The sequence below is a fragment of the Phytophthora parasitica genome (genome assembly GCF_000247585.1).
Source record: "Phytophthora parasitica INRA-310 unplaced genomic scaffold supercont2.35, whole genome shotgun sequence".
Taxonomy (NCBI): Eukaryota; Oomycota; class Peronosporomycetes; order Peronosporales; family Peronosporaceae; genus Phytophthora; species Phytophthora nicotianae.
The window spans coordinates 321,646-347,608 of NW_008649021.1; the positions used below are offsets into that span (position 1 = coordinate 321,646).

General features: G+C 52.2%; 9 protein-coding genes across 11 annotated transcripts; 6 read left to right on the top strand and 3 right to left on the bottom strand.

Annotated features, from left to right (window-relative positions):
- Window positions 1–16: 16 nt before the first annotated feature.
- PPTG_12674 (hypothetical protein) lies at window positions 17–1,822 on the top strand (the record flags this gene model as incomplete). Its single annotated transcript, XM_008909840.1, has 1 exon — window positions 17–1,822. The coding sequence occupies one exon, from the start codon at window positions 17–19 to the stop codon at window positions 1,820–1,822; it is 1,806 nt and encodes a 601-aa protein (XP_008908088.1).
- Window positions 1,823–2,185: 363 nt separating this feature from the next.
- PPTG_12675 (hypothetical protein) lies at window positions 2,186–3,829 on the top strand (the record flags this gene model as incomplete). Its single annotated transcript, XM_008909841.1, has 1 exon — window positions 2,186–3,829. One exon carries the CDS (start codon window positions 2,186–2,188, stop codon window positions 3,827–3,829), a length of 1,644 nt encoding a protein of 547 aa, XP_008908089.1.
- Window positions 3,830–3,867: 38 nt separating this feature from the next.
- PPTG_12676 (hypothetical protein) lies at window positions 3,868–5,680 on the bottom strand. Its single transcript, XM_008909842.1, has one exon. It carries the CDS (start codon window positions 5,643–5,645, stop codon window positions 3,999–4,001), a length of 1,647 nt encoding a protein of 548 aa, XP_008908090.1. The 5' UTR covers window positions 5,646–5,680; the 3' UTR covers window positions 3,868–3,998.
- Window positions 5,681–6,484: 804 nt separating this feature from the next.
- Window positions 6,485–8,507, top strand: PPTG_12677. Of its 2 annotated transcripts, none has more exons than XM_008909843.1 (2): window positions 6,485–6,737; window positions 6,822–8,507. In XM_008909843.1, the coding sequence occupies exon 2, from the start codon at window positions 6,947–6,949 to the stop codon at window positions 8,360–8,362; it is 1,416 nt and encodes a 471-aa protein (XP_008908091.1). In that variant the 5' UTR covers window positions 6,485–6,737; window positions 6,822–6,946; the 3' UTR covers window positions 8,363–8,507. The 2 variants fall into 2 exon arrangements, with proteins under 2 accessions (XP_008908091.1, XP_008908092.1); XM_008909844.1 differs by having other exon boundaries at window positions 6,495–6,737; window positions 6,828–8,442.
- Window positions 8,376–10,554, bottom strand: PPTG_12678 (hypothetical protein). The gene has a single exon (XM_008909845.1). The coding sequence runs from the start codon at window positions 10,199–10,201 to the stop codon at window positions 8,510–8,512; it is 1,692 nt and encodes a 563-aa protein (XP_008908093.1). The 5' UTR covers window positions 10,202–10,554; the 3' UTR covers window positions 8,376–8,509.
- Window positions 10,555–10,611: 57 nt separating this feature from the next.
- Window positions 10,612–12,106, top strand: PPTG_12679 (hypothetical protein). Its single transcript, XM_008909846.1, has one exon. It carries the CDS (start codon window positions 10,659–10,661, stop codon window positions 11,967–11,969), a length of 1,311 nt encoding a protein of 436 aa, XP_008908094.1. The 5' UTR covers window positions 10,612–10,658; the 3' UTR covers window positions 11,970–12,106.
- On the bottom strand, window positions 10,779–16,112 carry PPTG_12680. 2 transcript variants are annotated; one of them, XM_008909847.1, is made up of 5 exons: window positions 15,999–16,112; window positions 15,767–15,913; window positions 15,412–15,670; window positions 15,152–15,329; window positions 10,779–15,081 (listed from the first exon to the last, which is right to left on the bottom strand). In XM_008909847.1, exons 1-5 carry the CDS (start codon window positions 16,017–16,019, stop codon window positions 12,078–12,080), a joined length of 3,609 nt encoding a protein of 1,202 aa, XP_008908095.1. In that variant the 5' UTR covers window positions 16,020–16,112; the 3' UTR covers window positions 10,779–12,077. The 2 variants fall into 2 exon arrangements, with proteins under 2 accessions (XP_008908095.1, XP_008908096.1); XM_008909848.1 differs by having other exon boundaries at window positions 15,152–15,670.
- A 1,049-nt stretch (window positions 16,113–17,161) lies between these two features.
- PPTG_12681 (hypothetical protein) lies at window positions 17,162–21,369 on the top strand. The gene has a single exon (XM_008909849.1). The coding sequence runs from the start codon at window positions 17,363–17,365 to the stop codon at window positions 21,233–21,235; it is 3,873 nt and encodes a 1,290-aa protein (XP_008908097.1). The 5' UTR covers window positions 17,162–17,362; the 3' UTR covers window positions 21,236–21,369.
- A 1,092-nt stretch (window positions 21,370–22,461) lies between these two features.
- PPTG_12682 (hypothetical protein) lies at window positions 22,462–24,946 on the top strand (the record flags this gene model as incomplete). The annotated part of the gene is made up of 1 exon (XM_008909850.1): window positions 22,462–24,946. Exon 1 carries the CDS (start codon window positions 22,619–22,621, stop codon window positions 24,944–24,946), a length of 2,328 nt encoding a protein of 775 aa, XP_008908098.1. The 5' UTR covers window positions 22,462–22,618.
- Between the last annotated feature and the right edge of the window lie 1,017 nt (window positions 24,947–25,963).

Genomic DNA, 25,963 nt, shown 5'->3' on the forward strand with positions numbered 1-25,963 from the left:
GTCGTGCCTTGACTCGATGTCGAGAGCGTGGTTTCATCTTTGTGGCTGTCGCTGCAATAATCTCCAACGCCACGTGAGACTTTGCAAAGTCTCCGCTCACTCACGAACTTTCCTCCATTGGCATATGCCGTCCAGTCCGGTTTCCAGCTCCGTTGCCTCACACAGCTACACCCTCAACGAGGTGCCAAGCACGATGCACTTCCCGTTACCTGCAGGTTACTTTGGCAACGTCCAAGTCTCTCCGTTCAAGCGCGAGGAATGCAATGACATCGTACGACGCCATGTGAACGCCCTACTAGCGGACGAGTATCGCTACGCAGAGCGACAGGCACAGCAACAGCCTTTGATACAGACGACGGAGTGGAAATTTTTCCGGCGTATGGGCGACTTGAAAGTGTACCAGCGACGTCTTCGCGGTCGATCGAGACAGGAGGTGGCGGCTGAGGAAGAGTTCCCGGAAGCGGCGATCGCAGTGGAACGTGGAAACCCGAGTATGTTAACGAACGGGTCGGTGAGTGGAACAATTGAGGATATGCTCTACGGAATGAGTACCACTACCCAAGAGGAGACGATGACGGGGTTGGCGATCACCCACCCGCCCCACGACGCAGTGCTGCTGAGTAACGTGGAGAAATCTACCGTTGAGGACCCACTCCGCTCTGCGGATCTCCTGTGGGTGCTATCCAAGATGCCCATTATCAATCCGAGAGATGTTTGCTATCTCAAAGCTACGGGGATGGGAACGGATGGAAACGGGAAGCCGTACGGCTATTTGGTGGTGCATTCCGTGGATATACCGGAGTGTCCACCATTCGATTATCGCCGAACGAAAGTTCTTCGTGCCAAGATGTTCTTCTCGTTCCTGTTTCGAGAAACTACGCCAGGAAACGTGGATGTAATCGGACGTGGTGTCTATGACTTGGTAGGTGGAGAGCTGCTCAAGTTCGTTTTGCCACATGCAACAACTGCGCTTATCACTGCAATTCTCAAAGGCGCAAGTTGCGGTGAAGCCAAGAAACTCACGGTATTGGCCTTTAGACACTACGACGAACGCAGACACTTCAACACGTTAACGAAGAAGAGCGTGTGCTCCATGTGCATTCGAGGGAACAAAGGGATGCTACATGTACGTTTGCGCTCGTGCGACGTGTGTGGCGTCCCCATCTGCAAAAACTGCAGGATCAAAGACAAACGCATTTTCACTGGAACGAAGTATCCGAGTCGCGACGCCGTGTGCTGCGCTACCTGTTGCCAGCAGGCGAAAGGCATCACGGGCGTGCGTCTTGGTGAACCTGAGTTCCTTGTCACGGCTGAGTTTTACAGCAAGAACCGTGTAACGTCATCCTCCGTGTCATCTGGACGCTCAGCGCCGACGGCAACGCTGTCGACACGTTCGTTGGAAGCTTCAGCCCGGGAGGCTCAGCAAAGTTCAGTAGAACGTGACAACGACACTGGGTCGCTCGATGACGCTGGTAAATCCACCTCGGTGACCAGCTCCACGGTCGGGGACAGTTGTGCCAGTTTCGACTTTGGCGTGAGCTTTTCGAGTGACCGGAACTCCAGTGAGTATCGGTTCAAATATGGCGAGAGTTTTGATGAAGAACCTGAGTCAGGACCCAAGATCTCCGCTGATATGTTGGCAGAGCTGGACGACGTGACAGAGGAGACAGCCCAGCCTGTCGTCTTTTGCCGGACGGCGTCGAAACGGAGACCCGACAACATGTTCGAGTGGATGCTGGAGCTGCAGTCGTCGGCGGAGGAAGCCTACGTCACTGCAAAGGCCAATGAACGACTCATGAAGAAATCCTTGCGGTACTCGTAGGCATGTAGCGGTAAGCAGTAGTTGATGTTGCATGCTCCTGGACTGTATCTGATACCATAAAGTACATTGAAGTTGTCGATCCAGACCGATTCTCATTAACGACTTCAGCTCAGCAACGCTAAATACATGTACGTACACAACCTTGCTATCCTTGTCCAGTGTGACTCGGTTGAACGCTTTGTTATGTCGATCTGACTCCGCACTTGCGTACAGGTCCCTGTCCAGCATAGCACGACGTCCCGTTTACCATGTCGATCGCTAATGTACCGCGGACGGAGTGCCACATTAACTCGCGTCATCCGACTGGTCCCTTCCCGTTGATCTGGTGGCGACTACCTCCGACTCACTCCCCAACTCGACGAGATGACTCCCAGTCCACGACCAATGGAGACCTGGGTGCTTCACGCAGCGCAGCCGGAGCTGCGACCTGTTGGGGTTCCTTTATCCCCTGGTTGCTACCAAGCTACTGATGCTGACAGATTGAGATATACCACACTAATTCGGGGTCGGGTGGACTCTTTATTAAGAGATGAAGCTTTCTACGCGGAACGTCGAGCTCGCAACGACCCGTTTCTCCATGCCGGAGAGTGGAAACAAGTGAAAAAAGAGAAGGATTTGACGTTCTATCGACGACTGCAACGGGGTCGTTCACTGCGGGAATTGGCACTTGAGGAGGAGCTTCCAGAGATCCAACGAGCAGTCGAACGAGGCTACACGAGTATGATCTGTGACGGGTTCATGAAGGGGACGATCGAGGACATGATGTACGGGATGACAGCGTCGTCTCAAGACGATTTAATGACGGGGTTTTCGTTCAAAGATCCACCGAAGGACTGTGTGTGGCTTGGCACAGTGGAAACCCCCACGCCTGAGGACCCATTTCATACCGCAGATTTGATTTGGGCACTTCCCAAACTCCCGCCAGTTCTCGACCAGGTGGATGTCTGCTATCTCAAGGCAACCGGGGTGGAAAAGGATGCAAAGGGGGGGAAATATGGATACATGGTGTTGCATGGCGTGCATGTTGCCCAGTGTCCTCCATTTGCAGCGCACGGAATTTCCCGCGCGAAAATGTACTTTGCCTGTTTGTTTCGGGAACCACAAGCTGGAGTGTTAAAAGTGACGGTGCGTGGCATTTTCGATCTTAGTAAAAAGGTGAGGATGTTGAAAGGACTGGTTTCTGCCGCTACGACGTCGATCATGGTCGGACTTTTCAATGGAGTCGGGATCGGAGAAGCCAAGAAACTCACACTTTTAGCGAAACGCAATCGCAGCAGACCCCACGACCCTCTCAACATTCCGAAACAGTCACTGTGCTACATGTGCTGCAAACGTGCATCGTTTCTCAGTCGTTCCAAAATGTTCGGGACATATCTCGTCACTTGTTACGTGTGTGGAGGGACTGTGTGCTCTAATTGTATGGTTAAGCAACGAGTATTCCTTGGAGCCAACCATCCGTGTTCCAAAGTCGACTGTTGTCCAAATTGCGTGCGTGAAGCAGTGACGACGATCCATGTGCGGCCTGCAGAGCCAGAATTTCTGGTTGTGGCCGAGTTTTACCTCAACCAACGCTCAGTGGCATCGCCAGAGATTCTAGGAGAACTTCCGCGAAATGAGGGGATGAAGACAAACTCCTCAGCGGGAATACCAACGGCCTCAACGACGGACGAGAGTGTGGGCGAGTACCAACTCGACTTTGACGATGACCCTTTTTCAATTGCACTGACTTTACCGGAGCTCCGTCGCAGTTCTATTGAAGACGTGGAAAACAAAGAACCGGATTCAAGTCCTGAGGCTGAAGCTGGGTCGTTTTCGAGTGAAATTAAGGTCTGGGGCCACCGGATCAGTGTGGACGACGACGACTTTATCCCTTCAACTGGTGCCGACAGGTTATATAACGCCATGCAGATGGAACGAAGACTTTTAGAACTAAATATCCAGGCAGAGCAGACCTACGCACAGACGCAGGAGACAACGATCAGCATGCGGCGCGGACGACGGTATTGAGAGAAATAAAAAAGTTGTTCAAAGTGTTTTATCAAAAAGTGTAGTGATAGTCGTGTACGTTTAATTAAACATCTTGTGTAAAAAAAAATCTTTGTAATTACAAAAAATACCAGTGCAACATAACAAAATAAAAATTAAACTTCAAAAATAAGAACAGCATGCTCAGTGCCTATGCGGCAGCTCCCGGACCTCCACTGGTTACGGTTTGGATGTTCATCATGAGCGAGTTTCTCATGCCGATAGTGATTCCCATAGCATATTGCACATTTTGTCCTGGGATCTCCGTGAAGTGGAAACGGCTGACGAGTGTGGCAATCACCAGCTTCATCTCCAGCATAGCGAGAGCTTTGCCGACACAAACACGTTGGCCACCGCTGAAGGCGTTGTTTTTGGCTGCTGGGGTTTGCAACAATTTGCCAGTTTCGGGGTCAATGAAGCGTTCCGGTTTGAATTCGGTGGCGTCAGAACCCCACACTTCCGTGCGTCGAGCCGCTCCGAAGTGACACATGCCAACGTTCGTCCCCTTAGGTACAAACGTACCGTCTGAGAAGACTGTGTCGTGTACGCATTCCCTCATAGTGAACGGCACTGGAGTCTGGAGACGCAAAAGCTCACGGATCGTCGCTTCGAGGTACACTAAGCCTTGCACTTCGTCCATTGACGGCACGTACGTGGAGCTCATTGTGAGTTTGGGTATTTTCTCAAATAATTCGGTGCGGAGTTTGTTCTCGACTTGCGGGTGTTGCGTCAGTGTGTGGAATAACCAGCTCATGGCATCGGCAGAAGTGTCGCGACCAGCGCCCAAAGCGGCAACTGCGATGTTACGAACATCCATCGGCGATACCATGTCGCCATCCTGCTCCATGCACTCGAGAACGATAGACACAATATCAGTGTCAGCTTTCTTCACCGGTTTGCCAGCTTTCAGGTCTCCTTGGCGCTGGCGACGCGTTTCGATTGCCGTTGAGATGATTTTCATGATAAAGTTGTCGATAAGTTCGACATCTTGGCGAAGTTTGCGTTCCTGACCAACGTTCATCCAACGTTTGAGTTTCCAGAACCAGACTGGCTGTTGAAGCCGACCGGCAACTATGGACTGGGCCTCGTCGAAAGCTTGTTCGAACGGATGCTCGTGCTCCGAGTCGATGCTGTCCAGTGTGTTGTTAAACACCATCTCAGCGAACGCCTTGAAGGTGAAGCGGTGCATGAGCATGTACAGGTCAACTGGTTTCTTGGCAACTGCAGCTTTGACCAACACTTTTTGCAACAACAGTGTGTGTCGTTGGATCACTGGTGTCATGTGTTCACGCAGTGCCCGAGCACTGAAAAGCCGAACAAGCAGTCGACGGTGGTATTTCCAGCGCTCGCCTTCAATGATGAGGACACTGTGCCCCATGAGGTCCACGAACATGTCGTACTGCTGGTGGCCCTTGCTAAAGTGGTCGAACTGCGTCTTGACCACGTGCTCGTAGTGTTCCGGCACAGCAGTGACCAGCATATCACTCTGACCGGGTAGATACAGCTTGAACACACCGTTATTTGCAATGCATTGCTCCGCCATCCAGTCATGGAAACGATGAGCGTTGGAGGCCAGTTGCAGCATGTTGCCGATGATTGGCACCTTGGACGGCAGATAGGGCACCACCTTGGGGTTGTCAATGGTGCATTCTTCCTCGGAAGAGTCGACTTTGACGTCATTTTCACTCGACCGAGTGGCAACGTAAGCGGCGACAGCAGCAGCTCCGGCGAGTAGCACGAGACCAGCAGGACCGAGAGGTGATAGAGCGCGATGCTTGGCTAACCAACGACGCAGCATGTTGGCAGGATTCGAAACTTGTTCCCCGACGTGGAAAATTGCGATGTGGGCAGTGAAATGGAGCGAGGAATGCCGCCCCTGGATCTGTCAAGGATTGCGGGCGTTGGTCGCTGCGTTTTTTGCCGCTGACGACGCCAGATGAGACCGTGGCTTGCATCTTGCCGGCATTGCAGGCATTGCTGCATCCCACTATCGTCACTACAAGGCGGCGCAGGTGCTCCGAAGTGGCATGCGAGTTGCAGTCAACACGCAAAGAAGGTGTTCACGAGTTTTGAGCAACGCATTGCGTCTTCTGTCTTGCCATGGAGTATTTTGCAGAAACCCCGGTGGCAAGCCAGGCAAGTAAACGGTTGCCAACTCACTTTCCCTGCTCATGCAAGCCGTGGGGAGGCGTATTTGCCAGTTATTGCCAACGTGTTAGCTTGTTGATGCAATTGGTATTCGCCGTAAACGGCGACGATCTGAAGTTGTACTTAAGTTGAAGCGCTTTGAATTATCACTGGTAGAGGTCTTTGTGTATACGAAAACAACGTTTGGGATGCCGATCCCTGTATCTTAGCTATCTGACATGTAGCTGACCAACACCACGCACTATCCCTATCTTTTCCGCGTCGACAAAGGGCTAATATGTAAGTCTCGATACATTGGCAGCTCGCCGAGTAGATCGCGGCGTCGGGAGCTTCAACTTCGACTCCGCTGCCACATTACATTTCAATTCCGCGAATGAAAAAAAAAGACGCGAGATTGACTATTTCGGTGGAGCAATAAAACTCTCATAGAGAATGATGTTTATTATAATATACTTTCTATTAATAATATAATAATTATATAACTCTTCTTCTCGACGGATTGGAGCTTGCAAGTCCATCATGGCGCAGTAAAGCGAGTGTCAACTTATTGACATTGGTCTTCATCCCCCTCCAAGCTATCATACTCTTCGAGGACATCAGTTGTCAATGCACCCTTCCTCGAACTCGATAGTGGCACAGGCGGGAAAAGTTTGTGTGCCGTCAACCTCGAGTCCTGCTCCTCCCCCGACCTAGCGCCATCAAAACGTCGAAGCCGATGAAGCCTTTGCCACTGCTCATTCCTGTACGTGCCTCCTGCAGCCAACTGCGATGTTGTCTCTATCGAACATACTCACGCATCCGGTCGTCGTTGGGCTGCTCGTCGCAGCTGCAGGCGCCACACTCTTGTCGATCTCCAACAGCTACGCAATCGACTCGGACGATGACGAAGAGAAAGTCAAACCGATCCCGTATCTGCCCGGTGGGCACCCGATACTGGGCCACACGCTGCTCATGGCTCGCAACCTCGATCGATTCCAGGACTGGTTGGTCGAAACCAGTGTTGCTCGCAATGGAGAACCGTTCGTACTGCGTCAACCGGGCAAGAACGACTGGCTGTTCTCGGCTCGACCTGAAGATTTCGAGCAAATTCTCAAAGTGCACTTTGACACGTTTATCAAAGGACCCCAAGTGCGAGAACTGCTCGATGACTTTATGGGGGAGAACATTGTCATTATCAATGGCCATCGCTGGAAATTCCAGCGCAAAGCTCTCGTCAACTTGTTCACGGCCAAAGCGCTGCGTGACCACATGACTCCGATCGTGCAAAAGTGTGCCTTGGCGTTGCAACGCGTGTTTGCTAAGGCTGCCAAGGAGGACGGTGTGCTTGATGTGCATCATATCATGGGGCGGTTCACGCTCGAAACGTTCGCAGAGATCGAGTTTGGTGCTCAGTTGGGGCTGCTGGAATCCGGCAAAGACCACGCGTTCGAGACGGCGATCGATGATGCCAACCACATTTCATTGGAGAGGTTTGCCGTCCCCATGTGGGTCTGGAAACTGAAACGCTGGCTCAACGTTGGCTCCGAACGTCGACTACGGCAAGATATGGAGGCGATATCAACTTTTGTCATGGGCTGCATCTCGGGAGCGATCGAGCGTCGGAAACAGCGACAAGAAGCTGCAGCTCGTGGAGAACCATTGGGACCAGTGGCAAAAGACATCGTGTCCATCTTGCTTGACAGTGAAGACACGACGGGCGAGCCAGTGCTGCCTCAAGATGTGTACAACATTTCCCTTGCCGGAGTGTTGGCTGGCAAAGACACAACGGGAGATGCAACAAGTTGGCTGATGCACTTGTTGCATGAAAATCCCAGAGTTGAGAACAAATTGCGGGCGGAATTGCTCGCCAAGATCCCCAAGCTGGCGGTGGATGAGAGTTACGTGCCATCTATGGAAGAACTAGACGCCGTGGCCTACTTGGAGGCCACAATTCGCGAGAGTTTGCGTCTTAAGCCACCGGCTCCGTGCGTCACGCAACACTGTACTCAAGACACGGTGTTCCCTGACGGCACTTTTGTCGCTAAGGGCACCGACACGACGTTGTTGTATCATGCGTCGGCTCTATTGCCGAGTGTGTGGGGCCCGGATGCTGCTGAATTCAACCCCGAGCGATTCCTGGATGAGAATGACAAGCTTATCGTGCTGCCACCGCTGAAGTTCATTGCCTTCAGTGCTGGACCGCGCAAATGTGTGGGACGGCAGCTCGCAATGATCGAGATGAAGGTCGTGACGGCGTGTCTGGTGAGCCGCTTCCACTTGGTGGAAGTGCCCGGGCAGGACATTCGCGGCACTATGGGCATCAGTCTCGGCATGAAGTACGGAATGAAGGTCACCGTCGAGCCCACGCCTGGTGTCGCCGCTGCTTGAAACTGAGAGTGAATATCAATGTTCATGTTACATTTATTCCTTGTCGTCAATATCGATAACCATCGATAAACATTCACGTGTCAAATTCATAATTTCTTACCTACAGTTAAGTCTTAAAAAAATAGTATTCACACCATTTGCACGATGTCAATCGAGCTCAGCCCCACGAAGTCCTCTCGCTGTAACTTGTGTCTGAATGTACGTGTTCTCGGCCTTGACATTGAGCTGAAATAGAGTCTGCATCACCTCAAACTCTGAGCGCGGTGGAGATTTTCTACTGGCGGGTATGAAGTCGTCCGTGTGTAGTCGATGCGCCCCAGTCCAAAGCGTCAATGTGCTCTTGTCCGAGTCGCTGGACATGACAGGACTCGGATCCGGTTGGGCCACGATGGAGCTATTGGATTCTTCGTCGCTGAAGCAGAAATCCGCTTCATCCAGCTCTCTCGAGAACGGGTCCGTGTCTAAACTTTCGTCAGCCGTGGAAATGGTCCGCAAGTCTGCGGACAAACTCGACTTGAAGGCAGATCGACGTCTACTGCTTCGATTGCGAGTCATCGTGTCGAGCGGGTAAATCTCGGGCAACGGAGAGCGGAAACCTCCTGAAACGGGACTACTTGGCGACAATACTGAGCGCGTACGTCGACGCAGATAGAAGTCGGAGATAAATTGGAATTCCGGCTCTCCTGGGAGAACTCCCCACGTAACCCGAGCGTCTTGCATACAGGTTAAGCAACACGGTCGTTTTGAGCGTGGGGCATCCAAACCCAAGAAGAGAATCTGCTTGGTATTTGCTATACAGTTTGAACAAGCCGTGACTCCACACACGCCACACTGGAATAAATGCGTGTTCAAGCCGAAGAGCAATTTCCTCTTCGTCTTGAAGCAGATGGAGCACTCGGACTGCTTGTGGATTCGAAGGGGATCTCTGTTACGACGTGCCATAATGGTGAGTTTCTTGGCTAATCCGATCCCTTCGCCGTTGAGAAAACCGATCATGAAGGACTTGGTTGCAGCCGCGACTAACTTCTTGGCAATTTTGCCGGGTCTTTTCCCCAAGTTGAAAATGCCGCGCACCGTCACGTTCAGATACCCGGGAGTAACCTCTCGAAAGAGACAAGCGAAGTACATCTTCGCTCTCGTGACGCCTCGAGCTTCAAATGGACGGCATTGTGGCAAATCTACCGAATGTAGAACCAAATATCCGTAGCGTTTCCCGTCTCGATCTTTTTCGACACCTGTGGCTTTCAGGTAGCAGATATCGACAGAGTATGCCGGTAGCTTCGGGAATGCCCAAATGAAGTCAGCAGAGCGAAATGGGTCGTCGGAAGTGGGTCCTTCGGCAGTGCCCAACCACACACAGTCCTTTGGAGCGTTCTTATACGAGAAACCAGTCATCAAGTCCTCTTGAGAAGAAGCTGTCATCCCGTACATCATGTCCTCCATCGATCCTCGTACTTGTCCGTCGCAGAGCATAGTCGAGTACCCATTTTCCACCGCTTGTCTGATGTCCGGGTGAGTTTCCTCGCTCGACAATTGATCCAGCGTTCGACCTCCACGAACTCGTTTAAAGAACCGAAGCTCTTTGCTCGTTTGCACCTGTTTCCACTCCCGTGTATCGAACGGTGGAAGTCGTCGGTTTCGACGCTCTGAGTAGTGCTGTTCGTCAATGAGCAGAGAGTCGACACGTTCTCGCACGATGTCGGCGAATTCCTGGCGCTTAGCTCCCGTCGGATGGAAACACCCTGGCGATATCGGAAAGTGGAGAACGGGGGACGTGCCTTCAGCCATCTCTGGACGTATTTCTTCAATACGAACACTGTTCGAAGGCCCTGGGCTCATGTCGTGATTGACGTCGAGTTCGCAAGTGGCTGAGCCAGCTAGAAAGTTGGCTTCGCTGTCTTCGGTTGGCTCATTGCGGCGGACAGGAAATGGAAGGACAAGTGCGCGTCAAGATGACGCGAGGACTGTGGTACATCGAAAAGCAGACAGTCGACTCGGGTTGCCGAGCCTACCGCAATTGATGAGCTCTAGGCGATAGTCTACACTATAATCTATACATGCTCTCGGATACCTACGTTAACGAGTCGCGCGTAGCCCGTCAGGCTCCGACAGGAAGAGCCCATAGAATTAGTCACTTCAACTGGGGCATTCTGAATCAGTTCAGGGTCTGATTACTGCGATTTTCACAAGTCACAGGTTCACACGTCACATATGCTCTTACGGCATTCAACTGTCAAATCGCTTCTGCTCTTCAACCGTTCAATAATTGACTGGTGCCGTCACAACTGTAGCAAGCATGGCGTGGGGTAAGAAAGCTGGCGTGGATGACCTGCTGCAGAAGCTCACGAACCCCAAGACGGCCAAGAGCCTCTATGTGATGAGCACACGCTCCATCAGCGACTCGGATTTTGTCAAATTGGCCTCGTCCATCAGCAGCAACACTTTACTGGAAGAGCTTTATCTGTCCGGTCACCAGGTGGGACCCCTTGGACTACAGGCCTTTGCCGATTGTTTGGCTGTAAACACGACGCTTAAGCACTTGAGTCTCGGTTCGGAGAAGCTCGGAGATGAAGCTGTGCAAGTTCTATGTGCTGGTTTGGCTCGCAATGCCCAGTCGGGACTCCAGAACTGGGACTTGGAGTTCAAGTCGCTTGGCGTGAACGGCGCTGCGGCTATCGCGGAGCTGCTGAAGACTAACAAGTCGTTAACGACTGTATCGCTATCCCGTAACCAGATTGGAGACGAAGGAGTCGAGAAACTATCTAAGGGATTGAGGGAGAACTCTCAGTCGGGAGTCAAGGAGTTGAATGTGACGGTGGTCGGGATTTCAGGTGCTGGACTCGACCACTTGGCTGCTCTTGTGGAGAGCGAGAGCTGCTCGTTATCGACGATTCAATTGTCGTTTAACGCACTGGAGAGCGCAACGTCAACGTTCTTTAATGCGCTGGCGAAGAACAAGTCGGTGACGAAGTTACAGCTTAAGGAGTGCAAGTTACGGGATCAGCATGTAGCTGCTCTATCCGATGCTTTAAAGCAGAATACGGCGTTGATGGAGATCGATTTGTCGGACAATGAGTTGACACCGAGTGCGTGTGCTTCACTGGCTGAAGGTCTTCGTGAGAACAAGACGCTGCAGACTCTGCGTATCAACAACAACAAGTGTCTGGATGAAGGCGCTGTGCTTCTTGCTGATGTGTTGGAGGCGAATAACACGACACTGACGTACCTGGATATGGGCAACAACGGACTTACCAGTGTCGGTATGACGCCGTTACTCAAGGCTCAGTCGCTCACGCAGCTTCACCTGTTCAACAACAAGCTGGGTGAGCAATTGAGTGAGTTATTACCTACATTGCTGGCCAATTCAGTCATTGAAACGTTTGGCATTGGTGCCAACCAGTTGCACGAGGCTCTCAGCGTCACGATGTTCGATGCGCTGCACTCGCATCCGTCTTTGAAGACGCTGGAAATGGGAGGAAACACACTCGGTAAAGATGGACACGATGCTCTCGACAGGCTGAAGGAGGCGAACCGTGGACTGGATGTTGCTGTCGACAAGAACGCGCAAAACGAGGACGGTAGCTTTGATTTCCAGAACCAGCAGTAGAGTGCTCTACTGTAGTCCTGTATAGTTAAATAGATGGACGCAACAGTGGTTGCTGTCCTGGACAACGGCAAATATTTGGAGCGGCGCTGTCGCTTTCGTCGTACTTACTTAATCTCCAATTTGCTTCGTGCTGTTCACACGCAAGTTCGCAAACGCTTGTTCGATGGAGTCCACCGATAGCGCCTGTCGGAATTGCACGAGGTCTTCGTGCATGTCACGTTGCCATTTCTGCACTTCAACGTGGAGTGCTTGCAGCTGAGTCAGGGCATTCGCTTCGTCTTCTTCGGTCAGTTTGCGGACGTATTCACTCCAGATAGCGTAGTCCTTCTCCAGCTTGAGCACCTTCTTGTGGGACTCAGTGATACTCGACTCAAATTTTCCAATACGCTCTTTCAGATCCAGGTGATACTCGCGCGACTCGTTCACTTTATTTGCTGCGTGGAGGATGCCAGCGATGCAGAAAATTGCCGACAGAAGCATAACAAGCGAGATGCCAAAGGAGTAAACCCAGCTCAGTTTGGCTGCCGGAGGAGTTCTCTCTGGTGTAGCATTCGCCGGCGTCTTGGCAGGTGTCGGGTTAATATCACGCTTGTTTTCTGCTGGCAGCATCGATTCAACAATGCTTGGTACTCGTTGATACGGCGGCGATGAAGCTTTTTCATCAGTCTTCTCCAGAGCTGGCTTTGGAGCAGCTTCTTTACCAGAATCGTCTGCCTCGATCAAATTTTCAGCAAGGGCAGTCTTTGGAGCATCATCGACATCTCTAGTCACCGCTTTACGTTCAAAAGCGGAACCGAGCTTATCGCCCATCCGTGTTGGTGCAGGGTAGCAAGGTTCAGAACGCTTGTAGAGCTCCTGCTCGCGTCCCTGATGTGCCATATAAGGCTCATGCGGTGATTGCGGTCTGCCATAGAAATCGTGGACTTGCTCAGCAGCAAACAGTTTTTCTGCAGCATCAAAACGTCCAGCATGAGCATCATGGGCAATGAACGACTCCTGGTTCTGGGAAACCTCTTGAAGACCAGTGTTTGGTTCTGCGTGCAAGCTGTAGCTTTCAGGTTCCATCTTGGGTTCATCGTTCGTCATAGTAGCCTGGTCAAATACTGACGACGGACTCGGTGATTGAGCATGTTCAGCAAAAATGTTCTTGCCCTCCACCTGTTCGTGGTCATCATCGGAGTCCTGCAAAGTCGGTCCAAACGTTTGCAACGGTAATTGCTGCTTCATAAAGTCACTCGGTTCTCCACGCGTAGCATCAGTAGGCGGTGTAATAAGCGGGCTCCGTGCAGAACGATCAGCGCTAGTCAAGCGCTCCAAGTACGACGGTCCCTTACTGGTAGGGTTCTCCCAAGACACAGCGCTCGTTACATGCGAAATTTCATGTGATTCTTCAGCAGCATCCGTCGTATTTCCTCCGTACCGTGTAGATGGATCATGACGTTCATTGAATGGCAATCCATAGCTGCTTTCTTCCTTTCGTGTGATCTCACGAAGGCGTGTCATTTCGGCACGAACGTTCAGCAGGCCAGCTAGCGCGTCACTGGTGGGTGTGTCTTCCGTAATCAGCTCCTCGTGCTCCTCAATAGATTCTTCCTCTTCATAATCTCTTCGCGCCGTGAAGTACTCCTGCCGTGTCGATCCGACACTCTCGAGCGATACTGATTCGAGCATTTCCGCCTCGTTCATAAGTAATTTCTGCTTGTCTTCCACCGCGCCAACAACATTGGCTCCATCCTGCTCTTCGTCACTTAAATGATCGCCAATGTCATCTTCAAGCTCAAATTTGTGTCTGGGCCCGTCGTCAAGATGCCATTCATCTGGGAACGTATCACTCTTCGTGATAAAACTCGACTTTTGTTGGTCCTCCTCTTCCTCAGAGACAGGGTAGTCGCTATAATCCTGTCGGCGGTGGTCCCACTCAGTGTCGGACTCAATGTGGTCACTCCCTTCTGTCAGTTGACCAATGTCATCTGCTTCATCGCTGTTGCCAGCATACAGTTGGTAATGCAGAGGTGACGCTGCGTCCTGGCCCATTGAACTTGTGTACACGACAGCACCCGGCATTTTTTCCTCTTGCTGCGGTTGAACAAACTCTTCTGACGCTGACAACTCCGGTGACGACAGCTCGGGAGCGTAAGTTTGCAGCAGCGAGTTGTCTTGGTCTTCGCGGACAAACATTCGTCGTCTAGATCGGAGAGTTACGTTGTCTGTCGACGGAGGTGTCGGTGTCGGAGTTGCAATAGAACTGGGGATCGGCTTGCTGAAATACTCGTCACTTGCGCTCAAAGGATTCGTGTCAGTCTTGTCCTCTTCAAGCTTCGAACTACCAACAGGTGTGGACGGCCCGCTACTTCCACGCGCTTCCTGCGTAAAGCTACCTGGGCGAGGGAGCATACACGGCCGTTGCTTTGGAGAACTAGTAGCGCTAGAAGATGAGTCCAGGCTCTTCTTTCTGAGAAGACTTGGGCTACGAGACAACGGGCTCGGAATCTTTGTTTCCTGAAGCTTTCGGACGGCAGGATGGCGCAGCGATGCTACCTCAACACTAGATGTACTTGATGATCGCCCTCGGCTTGGAATAGCAGGTGGAGGACTCGGGATGTCCCCAATCTCTTGTGCAAGCAGCTGTGAACTCTCCGACTCCGCCGTTTTGTACATCTGTGAACCATCGAATGCCTCGAGTGCATCTTCTTGCTGGCCATCGTCACCACCCGGAACATCCAGATCGTCCAATAACCGCCGCGAGTCTGCATTCTTCTCACGTACAGTACTCTCCGGGGACGTAGCCATTCTTCTCATACTAGTACTCGCAGTAAATGCGACGTTCGATTCTTGGATTGAGACTCCACGTTGCTCGCGTTGCTTCGGAGGGGGAGTCTTCGATACAAGAATTTCAACATTCTGCTCACGCTTGTGTCGAGGAGACTTGCGAGATCCGGTGCGCGACTCTGGAAAAGATAATCTGCTGCGAGAGAGCGAATCCGACTTGCTGCTCAACTCCGGGTATTTCTTCAGGATTGCTTCAGCTAGTGGCGAATCGCGATGCTCACTGACAAGTAGCGCTTTCGATTGGCTTGACGGCATGTCCACCAGTTCATCCACACGTTCACTCCTGATAAAAGCCATTACATAGTTTTTAATCAGTAAAAAGACTCTCCAGCTCGCGCAAGCAACAGACCTACCATCGTGAAGAGAACCGCGCGAGAACCTCACGCGCCGTTTTGCGGACTTTTTCGTCCTGATTTTCCAGTCCTCGTCGAATCATGTCCAGCACGTCCGACTCGTATGGCACCACTTCGCTATCACTCCAGTAGACGAAAATGATCCCCAGTTGCTCCAACACCAGCATACTAGCCTTAGCTGTACATCCAGAACACCATAAACTCGTCAGATAAAACCCCCTGCGAAGCATCGCAGTGTCCTCCAGAGGTATCTTCCTTACGCTGCATTAATGGCATGTAGATCTTCTTCAGGAACGACAGGTCGTACCGCACGACCTCTGACATCTTGCTTAGCAGCTTGGATCCTGGTTGTCGGATGGCTGCCGATGAGTTCTTGGCCGTGCCGACGATATGGGGCAGTAAGGCATTGGCCACGTCCTGGAAGTCTCGTCCCATAACATTGACGATCCTTAGTAGACACTCGCACGTGTCCTTTACCAGCTTCGATCGGTGCGAGGTCAGCTGCGTGACGATGTTGCCCTATAAAATATAAACAATGCAATAAAAAGAGTAAAATGCAATAACTTAGTCGAGGAGTATCATAACGTAACGGTAACCAAGCCGTTGGAGTCGTACCGAGAGGCTCAGTAGTAGTTTAGCTGCATCCTTGCGACTCGTAGATGGTCGGAGCGCCTCCACAGCCGTCGCCAGCTCCTCAATTGCCGAGGAACAGGCCAACCAGTTCGTCTGGGGATCGCTCAGTAGCTTCTGGGTCTCTTGAACCTGGTACAAACGTCGTTGTATTGAGGATAACGTGAGAGTTAGACGAGAAATGAGGGCTTAGCAGATACAAGAAACACGTCTGCACCTGTCGAGCGAGCCTCTCCATGCTTATAGAGGACGCTCTTGGAGCAGTAAGTCGCCTCCGTTGAGTGCTCCGCCTGTCCTAGCGCGCCTTTGGTACAACGAGTGCGGACTCGGGTGTCGCTCGAATTGCTGCAACCTTCAAGAGACATTATTGATGGCACTGTGAAAAAGCATAAGCAAACCTGTTGTGTTCAATATGGCCACACTCACTTCAACTGGCATGAACGGTACAGCGATTATTGTTGGTGCGAGAACGTAAACAGTCAGGAGAATAATAACTAATCGAACGCCAAACTTCCTCGTACAGCGATTATTGTTGGTGCGAGAACGTAAGCAGTCGATCGAGCAGCAGTTGCACTACACGCTCACTCTCGTTGTCCAAAGCGCTGCGGCTGGTGGTCTTTTGAGAGCTCACTATGCTGAGTGTTTGGCCTTGGCTCCATCGGCAGCTCTCTGGGCATCTACCGCGAAGTTGGCAGGATGATGCATGGGATGAAAAATCCATTTATATAATGACGTTGCCTGAGTTGGGTTTAACGACACCGCCACTACTTTGTCATATTAGTGCTCAACTACGTGTAAACTAGGTCAAATAAAAATCTATGCTGATAAACTTCATATTTACCGCTCCAAGCTGACAATTCGTGGAGAAGAACTGGATGAACCTCGTCCACAAAATTTTCGTCTAGAATTCCATAGTTGCAAAAGGGATGGAGGCACGTCACTACTATCGGATGCATTTTTTCACATTACACTCAATGAATGACTGAGCGTCAGTCTGACGTGCATCTACAACTTCACGAACTGAAGGCAACCCGTTACGCGTCTTCGTGGAAGCCGTTATACGGTGGTACAGCGCTTTCGTATGCTCGAGTGAGCTTTTCCTTCCTTATGCACTATAATAATAAATAGTGCAGCACTATTTTAAAATACATCAGAGACAATAGTACGGCAACAACACCAACAGACACCCGACACCCGTCACCCTGCTTTCTATGCACGACTGCAAATCAACCAATGGCAAAGTTGCGCTATCGTTCTCTCTGGTGTTCATGAAGGTGAATGATGGTGCGGTACCAAACGTACCACCAAATGTACCACCCGAACGATTACGAAAGACTCCAATGGAGTTGAACAAAATCAACAGACAAATACAGTATTGCAATCGTTTCCTTGCCGTTTACGGGTGTGCCTATTTCTGAAGAGTTTGACCATGCGTCCGGTAAGATGCTATCAGCCCAGCACAGCGCCGCAACCAACAACGCAACAACCGTCTCATTTAGCAATTCTCCATCGATTGGTTACCAGTCCAGTTTTTCCCCAGACACCAACAAGGACTCTTCGACGCAAATACAAGCTTAAACAATGGGGTCTACTGCTACCTTCGTGGCATCGGAGACCCCGAAGCATGCAGATGAGACCAATCGACTGGATGTCGCGTTCAACCTCGTCGAGAATCCGAAGGAGACCGTGTCTAAGGACAAACCTGCGGATGGGCAGGTGGCGTCAATGGGCGAGCTCTTCTCCTACGCCGACGGGATCGACAAGCTCCTCATGTTTCTCGGCACGGCTGGCGCCTTAACCGCAGGAGTCTCGCAGCCTATACAAATCGTGCTCTTCGGTGACGTGCTCAACACGTTCAACCCGGCAGACCCGGGGGCAGACATTGAAGATGGCATCAGAAGTGTCGCTCTCAACTTTGTATACGTCGGTATCGCAGTCTTCATTGCCGGTAGTTTCCAAGTTGCATGCTGGACCATCACAGCTTCGCGTCAGGCCAAACGCATCCGAAGCGAGTACGTGAGTGCCATCATGACCAAGGAGATTGGCTGGTTCGATGTCAACGAGCCTATGCAATTAGGTTCACGTGTCGCCGAAGCCACTGTGACTATACAAGAAGGAATGGGTCGCAAGATCGGCGATGGTCTCAATTTCTTCTCCATGGCTGTCTCGGGCATAGTGATCGGACTTGTCAAAGGTTGGCAACTCGCTCTGATCTTGCTGGCTTTCACGCCATTCATCGCATTCACGGCCTTCTTGGCCATGAAAGTCTTGTCAACAGCCACTCAGGCAGGTCTCGAGTCGTACGGTAAAGCTGGTGCAGTGGCACAAGAGGCGCTGAGTAACGTTCGCACAGTGCACATGTTCAACTCAATCAACCACTTTATCTCCAAGTATGACAACGCTCTAGGTCAATCGACTAAGGCCGGTATCAAGAAGGGCTTAGCGGTTGGATGGGGCACGGGTCTTATGTTCGGCACGGTGTTCTTCACTTACGCTGGTGGCATGTACTTCGGTGCACTGATGGTGGCTAATGACAATCTGGACGGTAATACTTGCACTGGTTACGGCTGCTACGATGGCGGTCGAGTGCTTACAGTCTTCTTCTCAGTTATCATGGGCGCTATGGCTCTCGGTCAAGCCGCTCCGAGCGCCGAGGCTATCGCTTCAGCGCGTGCTGCAGCGTTCCCTGTCTTCCAAACTATCAAACGTCCATCACTCATCGATCCACTGAATGACGAAGGCAAGAAGCTGGACAAGGTCATGGGTCGAATTCAGATTGAGAACGTGTCGTTTGCCTACCCTTCACGTCCGGAGGTGCAGGTGTGCAGCAACTATTCCTTGACTATTGAGCCTGGTGAGACGGTGGCGCTAGTGGGTCCCAGTGGCAGTGGCAAGAGTACAATGGTGTCGCTTCTCGAGCGCTTCTACGACCCACTTAGTGGCTCTGTAAGCATCGATGGTGTCGATGTACGTACGTTGAACGTCAAGTGGCTACGCTCACAGGTGGGACTGGTGGGTCAAGAGCCTTCGCTCTTTGCCACATCTATCATGGAGAATATCCGCTACGGTTGTCCCTCTGCTTCGGATGAACAGGTGATTGAAGCTGCCAAGATGGCTAACGCTTACACCTTCATTAAGGAATTCCCTCAGGGTTTCCAGACTGAAGTAGGTGAGCGTGGAGCTCAACTCTCAGGTGGACAGAAGCAGCGCATTGCCATCGCTCGAGCCATTATCAAGAACCCACCCATTCTACTTCTCGATGAAGCTACCAGTGCCCTGGACACTGAGAGTGAGCGAGTTGTGCAAGCCTCTCTCGACCAATTACTGGCCAACTCACACCGAACTACGATCATTGTGGCCCATCGACTGTCCACTATTCGCAACGCCAGTCGCATCGCAGTGCACAGCGGGGGTGCGATCGTGGAGATCGGCTCACACGATGAGTTGATGAAGCTTGAGAATGGCCACTACCGTCTCCTTGTTGAGGCTCAGAACCGCGTGGCGTCAGAAGAGAAGGAAGAAGCCACCGCTGAGGTGATGAGTGTGGAGGATATCGAGTCTACTGATGACCCCACTGTACGCTCTGGTCGGTCTTCTAGACGATCGATCAGTCGACACAGCGCCAATGAGAAGGAAACTGCACTGGCCAAGGGTGACAACGAACTGGGCGATGTCGATCTCCCGCCGGTCTCAATGGCTCGAGTCTGGAAGATGTCATTACCGGAGTGGAAGTTCATGTTCGCGGGCTCTCTTGGCGCTATCGTGAACGCTGCAGTGTTCCCCGTATGGGGTGTACTATTGGTGAAAGTTACCGTGTTGTTCTTCCACCTTGACTACACGAAGAGCGAGATGATGCATGACGCTCGCTGGTGGGCGATCGGCTTTATCGGTCTAGGAATTCTGTTCGCTATCTCCATCACACTGCAGCATTACGGCTTCGCTGTGGTCTCCCAGAACCTCGTGACTCGTGTGCGGTTGGCCACATTCAGTGCCATGTTGCACCAAGAGATTGGCTGGTTCGACTTGGACGAGAACTCTTCAGGTGCATTGGTCTCTCGCTTAGCTACGGACTCGGCTGTGCTACAGGCGATGACGTCGGAGACACTCAACAGAGGCCTCGTGAACCTCACTACGCTCACTATCGCGTTCGCTATCGCCTTCTTCTACAGTTGGCAGATGACGCTTATCCTTCTCGCGGCGTTCCCAGTGCTAGCTGCGTCTTCGTATATCCAGGCTCAGCAAATGGCCGGTACGTCCGGTAACAAGCAGAACAACGACGCTGACACTGCAGCAGGGTCTCTGCTGTCTGAGGCCATTGGCTCTATCCGCACGGTGGCTTCCTTCAGTATGGAGGTTGCATTGAACACGCTGTATGTGGGGTATTTGAACGTCTCGAAGCAGGCTGACGTGAAGATCGGCATCGTGGGAGGCCTGGCGTTCGGAGTATCACAAGGAGCGATGTTCTTGGTCCTCGCTGTGCTCTTCTACGTCAGTGGACGCTGGATCTCGCGTGGCATTATTACGTTCGAGGAGTTCTTCATGGTGCTTATGGTTATTATGCTCAGTACCTTCGCGATAGGAATGGCTGCACAGGGAGCTACAGACGGAGCCAAGGCCAAGCTCTCAGCACAGCGAGTTTTCAAGGTTATCGACCGCAAGCCACTGATTGACGCCACCTCGGGTACGGGACGCACGTTGGACCACGTCAACGGCGACATTGAGTTTCGCCACCTGCAGTTCGCGTATCCTGCACGTCCTGACGCTAAGATATACAAGAATTACAGCTTGAAGATTGCACGTGGCCAGACTGTGGCGCTGGTGGGCGCTAGTGGTAGTGGGAAGAGTACAGCGATCTCACTCATGGAGCGGTTCTACGACCCTGCGGCCGGTATGGTGACACTCGACGGCAACAACCTGAAGGAGCTGAATCTGCAGTGGCTACGTGAGAACGTCTCTCTTGTGAGTCAGGAGCCGGTGCTGTTTGCAGGCACTATAGCCGAGAATATCGAGCTAGGCAAGCCTGGTTCGAGTCGCGAGGAGATTATTGAGGCCGCGAAGAAGGCGAACGCGTTCGACTTTATCAGTAACTTCCCGAACGGCTTCGACACGGACGTTGGTGACCGTGGCGCTCAAGTTTCTGGTGGTCAGAAGCAGCGAATTGCCATCGCCCGAGCCATTCTGCGTGATCCGGCGGTGCTGCTTCTGGACGAGGCGACTAGTGCTCTGGACAATGAGAGCGAGCGGGTGGTGCAGGCCTCGCTAGATCGACTGCTTACGCTCAAGCAGCGCACCACGATCATCGTGGCGCATCGCCTCTCGACTATTCGCAACGCGAACCTCATCGCTGTGACGAATGACGGCGCCATTGTGGAGCAGGGGACGCACGATCAGTTGATGCAGCTGCCTAATGGCATCTACAAGGGACTCGTGGCACGTCAGATGAACGCGCACTAGGTGATAGGAACGGAGAAACCTCTTGGATAACTATCTAATACACGACATTTATGCAAAGTTGAAGAGAGTGTATTCATATTCAATAACACGGGCTTTGATATGCTTGTTTGTAGTTCTGCAGTAAAAAAAATAAAATCGATTCCTAAATTCTGTTGTCATTCGATTTGGCGTCTTGATCTGTTGAGTGTTCTTTAGCTCCTTGATTCAGTTGTCGCGTTTTATCGACGGCTCCGACAAATAGATGCACCTAGATGATGGTTCTTCAGAATTACATCTTAAAAGCCGACCGTAAACAACATGGCCTATGAAAACGGCAAAGCGAGGTTTGTATCCTGCGGAGACAGCGTTCCACTGACAAAGAATTCACTGTGGAAGTGCACTGCAACTCGTAGATATCCCAATGCTGCATTGGAGGCAAGTCAGGTATTAAGCCGTGAGGATGTACCCCCACTTCTGTGAAACTCCATCCATGATACAATACGATTCCTATCTGGACTTGGATAGCAGAACCACGATGAAATCTAGTACATTGTACAGCATGAATGCTACGACTCGTAGCCTACGAACGCAATGTATGCAATTCGACATGAACTGCGACGAAGCCACACTAATGATCACTGCATTGTCAAGAGCGGGGCTCAACTTGATTTTTTTTTCTCCACGCAACATCAATGACACGTACACTCCGCGTTAATAACACCGTTATTGTGTGGAAGAAATACAGTAAGCAGGGTTGCAGTGCAACCCTGTACAACTTGCACTGCAGTCCAACTTGCTTGGATACTAAAAGGCTAACCTGTTGAGTCTCGCGAGCAGTATTCAACCAGCTGCTTGCAAAGCGCCGAGGAATTCCCTCCAAAAGTATAACCGTGTAACACGGTCCCTGTTCAGAAAAATGCTCAAAGGTGTCGGGACAGCCAGCCAGAAACAGAGAGTCACACTCAAATTTATGCTGCTTGGCGAGAACAGTTGCCTGGTGCTTGGTCTCCGCTGCTACTTTCAGACAGCAGCTTCGCCCAAGCGTATCCCTTCGTACATGTATCTGTTCAACAGACAGATTCTGTTGCATTGTACCATTCAAGCCTTCGCCACAGCCTTTCAATTACAAATGTACATGTAACGAGATTAAAAACGGCGCGACTGACTAAAACTTGCACTGTTTTGCACCAGGACCTTGATGCACTCCGGCTTGTTGCTCTGCGTTTCCGCGGTCTTCTGAAGTTAGCCGGGGCGCTTAGCTTGCGTGGTTGAAGTTTCTGATGCATTGCCAGAGAAATACCAACAGGCCGGGGAGGCTTCAGCCAGCGGTCTCCGACGACTCCAATTGTCATTTCCCAATTTCCAGTCGACTGCAACACCAGCACAACGAAAGGGAAGGCAAAAATGCTCAAGTCGTGGTTCGCTGCTGTGTGCTGCCTCGCAATCAGCCTCACCGGCACCCCACTAGTTGCTGCGGACGAATGGGACGCCCAGACCGATGTCATCATCGAGAGTATGGACGAAGACCAGCTCGTTGGCCAAATGGTGCAAGTCGCATTCTCGCGCTTTTTCAACAAGGACAAGACCTTCGACGAGGACAAGTTCCGTGCGTACGCCAAGCTCAAGATCGGTTCGTACTTGAGTGGCCCGTGGCAATCGGGTTCCTACAATGGCAAGTACGCTTGGACCGCCCAGGAGTGGCGTGACGTGCTGTCACGCGCTCAGGAGATCGTCAAGGAGGAGAACGATGGTCACCCTTTCATCTTCGGTATTGACTCGCTTCACGGTGCCGGCTTCACGTCCGGTGCCGTCCTGTTCGGTCAGCCTATCAACGGAGCCGCCACTTTCAACCCCGATCTGGCCTACGAAATGGGTCGCATTGCTGGCCGCGACACACTCGCTGCTGGAACACCGTGGATCTTCGGTCCTATGCTCGAAATCTCACAGAATCCGCTGTGGCCGCGTGTGTACGAGACGTTCGGCGAAGACCCGGTGTTGGTGTCGGCCATCTCGGAGTCCCTTATTAAGGGTATCCAGTCCAACAATGGCTCTGCTGCGTGCATGAAGCACTGGATCGGGTACTCCAAGACCCCCACAGGTCACGACAAGGACCCCGTTACGCTGTCGGACTACGATCTGCTCAACTACTTCCTGCCTCCGTTCAAGGCTGCGATTGACGCCGGCGTCATGTCTGCTATGGAGAACTACATCTCCGTCAACGGCATCCCTACCATTGCCAACACTAAGCTGATGAACAAGCTGCTCCGCGAAGATATGGGCTTCGAAGGGATGACTGTGTCGGACTTTGCCGAGATCGAGCACCTCAACACGTGGCACCGCTTCGCTCGTACCAACGAGGAGGCCGCCACGCTGTCTATCAAGCGTACGTCCATCGATATGACGATGGCTAGCAGCGACTACGGCTTCATCAACGCCACCAAGGCGCTCATCGCCCAGGACCCGTCCTACCTGAACCGTGTGAAGGAGTCCGCTCGTCGTGTGATTAAGCTTAAGCTGCAGCTCGGTCTATACGACAACGCCGTTCCCGGTGCTGATCTGGTAGACCAGGTCGGCAGTGATGAGGACAAGGCTGCTGCTCTGAACTCGGCTCGTGAGTCCATCGTGTTGCTGCAGAACAACGACAGTGTCCTGCCGATCCCGGAGACGGCCAAGGTGTTCTTGACCGGCCACTCGGCCGACAACGTCGGCTTCCAATGCGGTGGCTGGTCACTGAGTCAGCAGGGATACTCGGGCAACGACATGTTCCCGAACGGCATCAGTGTCAAGGACGGATTCCAGGCGATCTCGAACGAGACGTTGACGTACTTTAACGGTCTCAACTACACGGGTGTGTACAACGAGAGCGACTTGGCGCAGGCTAAGGAATATGCCAGCCAGGCCGCCTACACTATTGCGGTTATCGGCGAACACTCGTACACGGAGAAGACGTACGGAGATATCAACGACCTGGCCCTGCCGGCCGGTCAGATCAAGTACGTGTCGGAGCTGGCGGCGACCGGCACTAAGGTGATTGTCGTCCTTGTCGGCGGTCGTCCGCGTCTGCTCGGAGAGCTCCCGAGCAACGTGCACGCTGTGATCAACGCCATGTTGCCGTGCGAACTCGGTGGCCAAGCGATTGCTGAGATCATTTACGGCCGCGTGAACCCGAGCGGCCGCATGCCGATCACATACCCGAAGGACGCCGGCAACATCCTGATGCCGTACAACCACCTCGTGAGCACGCAGTGCGCAACTGGCTACTGCGAGATGCAGTGGGAGTTCGGCCACGGTCTCAGTTACACGGACTTCACGTACTCGGACATGACGCTGAGCCGCACGAACGTGACGTCGATTACCGAGACGGTGGACGTATCGGTGGTGGTGACGAACTCCGGCACAGTTGCCGGCAAGGAGACGGTGATGCTGTTCCTGACGCAGCCGTTCCGCACCATTTCGGTGCCGGAGGTGAAGCAGCTCAAGAAGTTCACCAAGGTGGACCTGAAGGCGGGCGAGTCGACCACTGTCAAGTTCACGCTGTCGGCGGACGACTGGAGCGTGTACTACCCGCAGATCGGCAGCGGCTTGAAGAAGGTGGCGGAAGACGCGGACTACGTGGTCGCCATCAAGCCCGAGACGGACTGCGACGTGTACAACGAGACAGCCGTAGCCAACCCGCTGTGCGCGACCTTCACGCTGCAGACGGGTGAGCACCCGTACGGCTCGTTCGAGTAAGTGGAATGTAGACCTGCACAAAGTGATCGTATGAACAGAACTATCGAATAATAAAAATGGATCGTTTAATCAGTTGCAACTGCTAGTCTTCGTTGATTAAGGCGCTTTGCCTAGAACTGGGCATGCTGAGCTTCCTCTTGTTCCACGTGATGGTCCTACAAACTCATTGCGCGTTACTCGAGCCTCGCCTGCCCGCATTGACTGAATCGCAGTATCCGCGGTAGATCCGGGAGATACCGAGGATCCATTGAAGATAGACCTGGATTCAGCATGTCAGAGTGTTTGTCGTTGCTGTAGACGAATACGTCTACTGTTACGATGGGATAAAAGATGCGACAGTCCGTTCACGAGCGTGCCTTGTGTCAACGAAGCAGCATAGCAAACGCGTATTCTGCATGCAACATGTACGCTTGACGCCTTCAATGAAGCTGCTGTGGCAAGGTTCACGGTTGCGATTGGTGTATACTTGTGTTGTATACACCCAATCCTCTGGCTTTGTTATCAGACGTGTTCTAGATACGGAGCGAGATGTGTCGTTTCCAGGTTCAACTGGCATCCGCCGCTGTCGCTAGTTGCTTGCTTACGCAACGGCAGAAGACTTTCAGGAGCTCATTCTCAAATTTCACCCCAAGAGTTCAAGCAACTTAACCAGCCACAACGGAAAACTTAAGAATGCCCGTCGCACGCGATCTGATGAAGGCGTACTGGGAAGGCCACAGCTCGAGCGCCACAGTGGAGACCATGATGCTGGACTCCCATGCCAAGACGCTGAATGAGCTGGAGGTCCAGACAAGGCTCCGTCCATGGAACACAAGGATGTGCTGGAACTTGCCGCCGGTATCGGCCGATACACGTCAGTAGTAATATCCGGAACATTACGCCGCCAGTTTTTTTTCTTCCCGTAATTTACCAACGCGAGTAGGGTTAGAGCTTCCTGATCACCAGCTGGTGAAATCAACTACAATACCGCCAAGTAGCATCTGGTGCGAAGGAGGTCTCCTCCACACCTCCAAGCAC

Bases quoted from the DNA above. Each gene is read 5' to 3' on its own strand.
- PPTG_12680 (XM_008909847.1), bottom strand. From the start codon at position 16,019: ATGGAGAGGCTCGCTCGACAG. The intron at 15,914-15,998 runs GTGCAGACGTGT...CGTTTGTACCAG, and splicing joins TGGAGAGGCTCGCTCGACAG to GTTCAAGAGACCCAGAAGCT. The intron at 15,082-15,151 runs GTAGGTCTGTTG...GGCTTTTATCAG, and splicing joins GCGCGGTTCTCTTCACGATG to GAGTGAACGTGTGGATGAAC.
- PPTG_12681 (XM_008909849.1), top strand. From the start codon at position 17,363: ATGGGGTCTACTGCTACCTTCGTGGCATCGGAGACCCCGAAGCATGCA.
- PPTG_12678 (XM_008909845.1), bottom strand. From the start codon at position 10,201: ATGAGCCCAGGGCCTTCGAACAGTGTTCGTATTGAAGAAATACGTCCA.
- PPTG_12676 (XM_008909842.1), bottom strand. From the start codon at position 5,645: ATGCTGCGTCGTTGGTTAGCCAAGCATCGCGCTCTATCACCTCTCGGT.
- PPTG_12677 (XM_008909843.1), top strand. From the start codon at position 6,947: ATGGCTCGCAACCTCGATCGATTCCAGGACTGGTTGGTCGAAACCAGT.
- PPTG_12679 (XM_008909846.1), top strand. From the start codon at position 10,659: ATGGCGTGGGGTAAGAAAGCTGGCGTGGATGACCTGCTGCAGAAGCTC.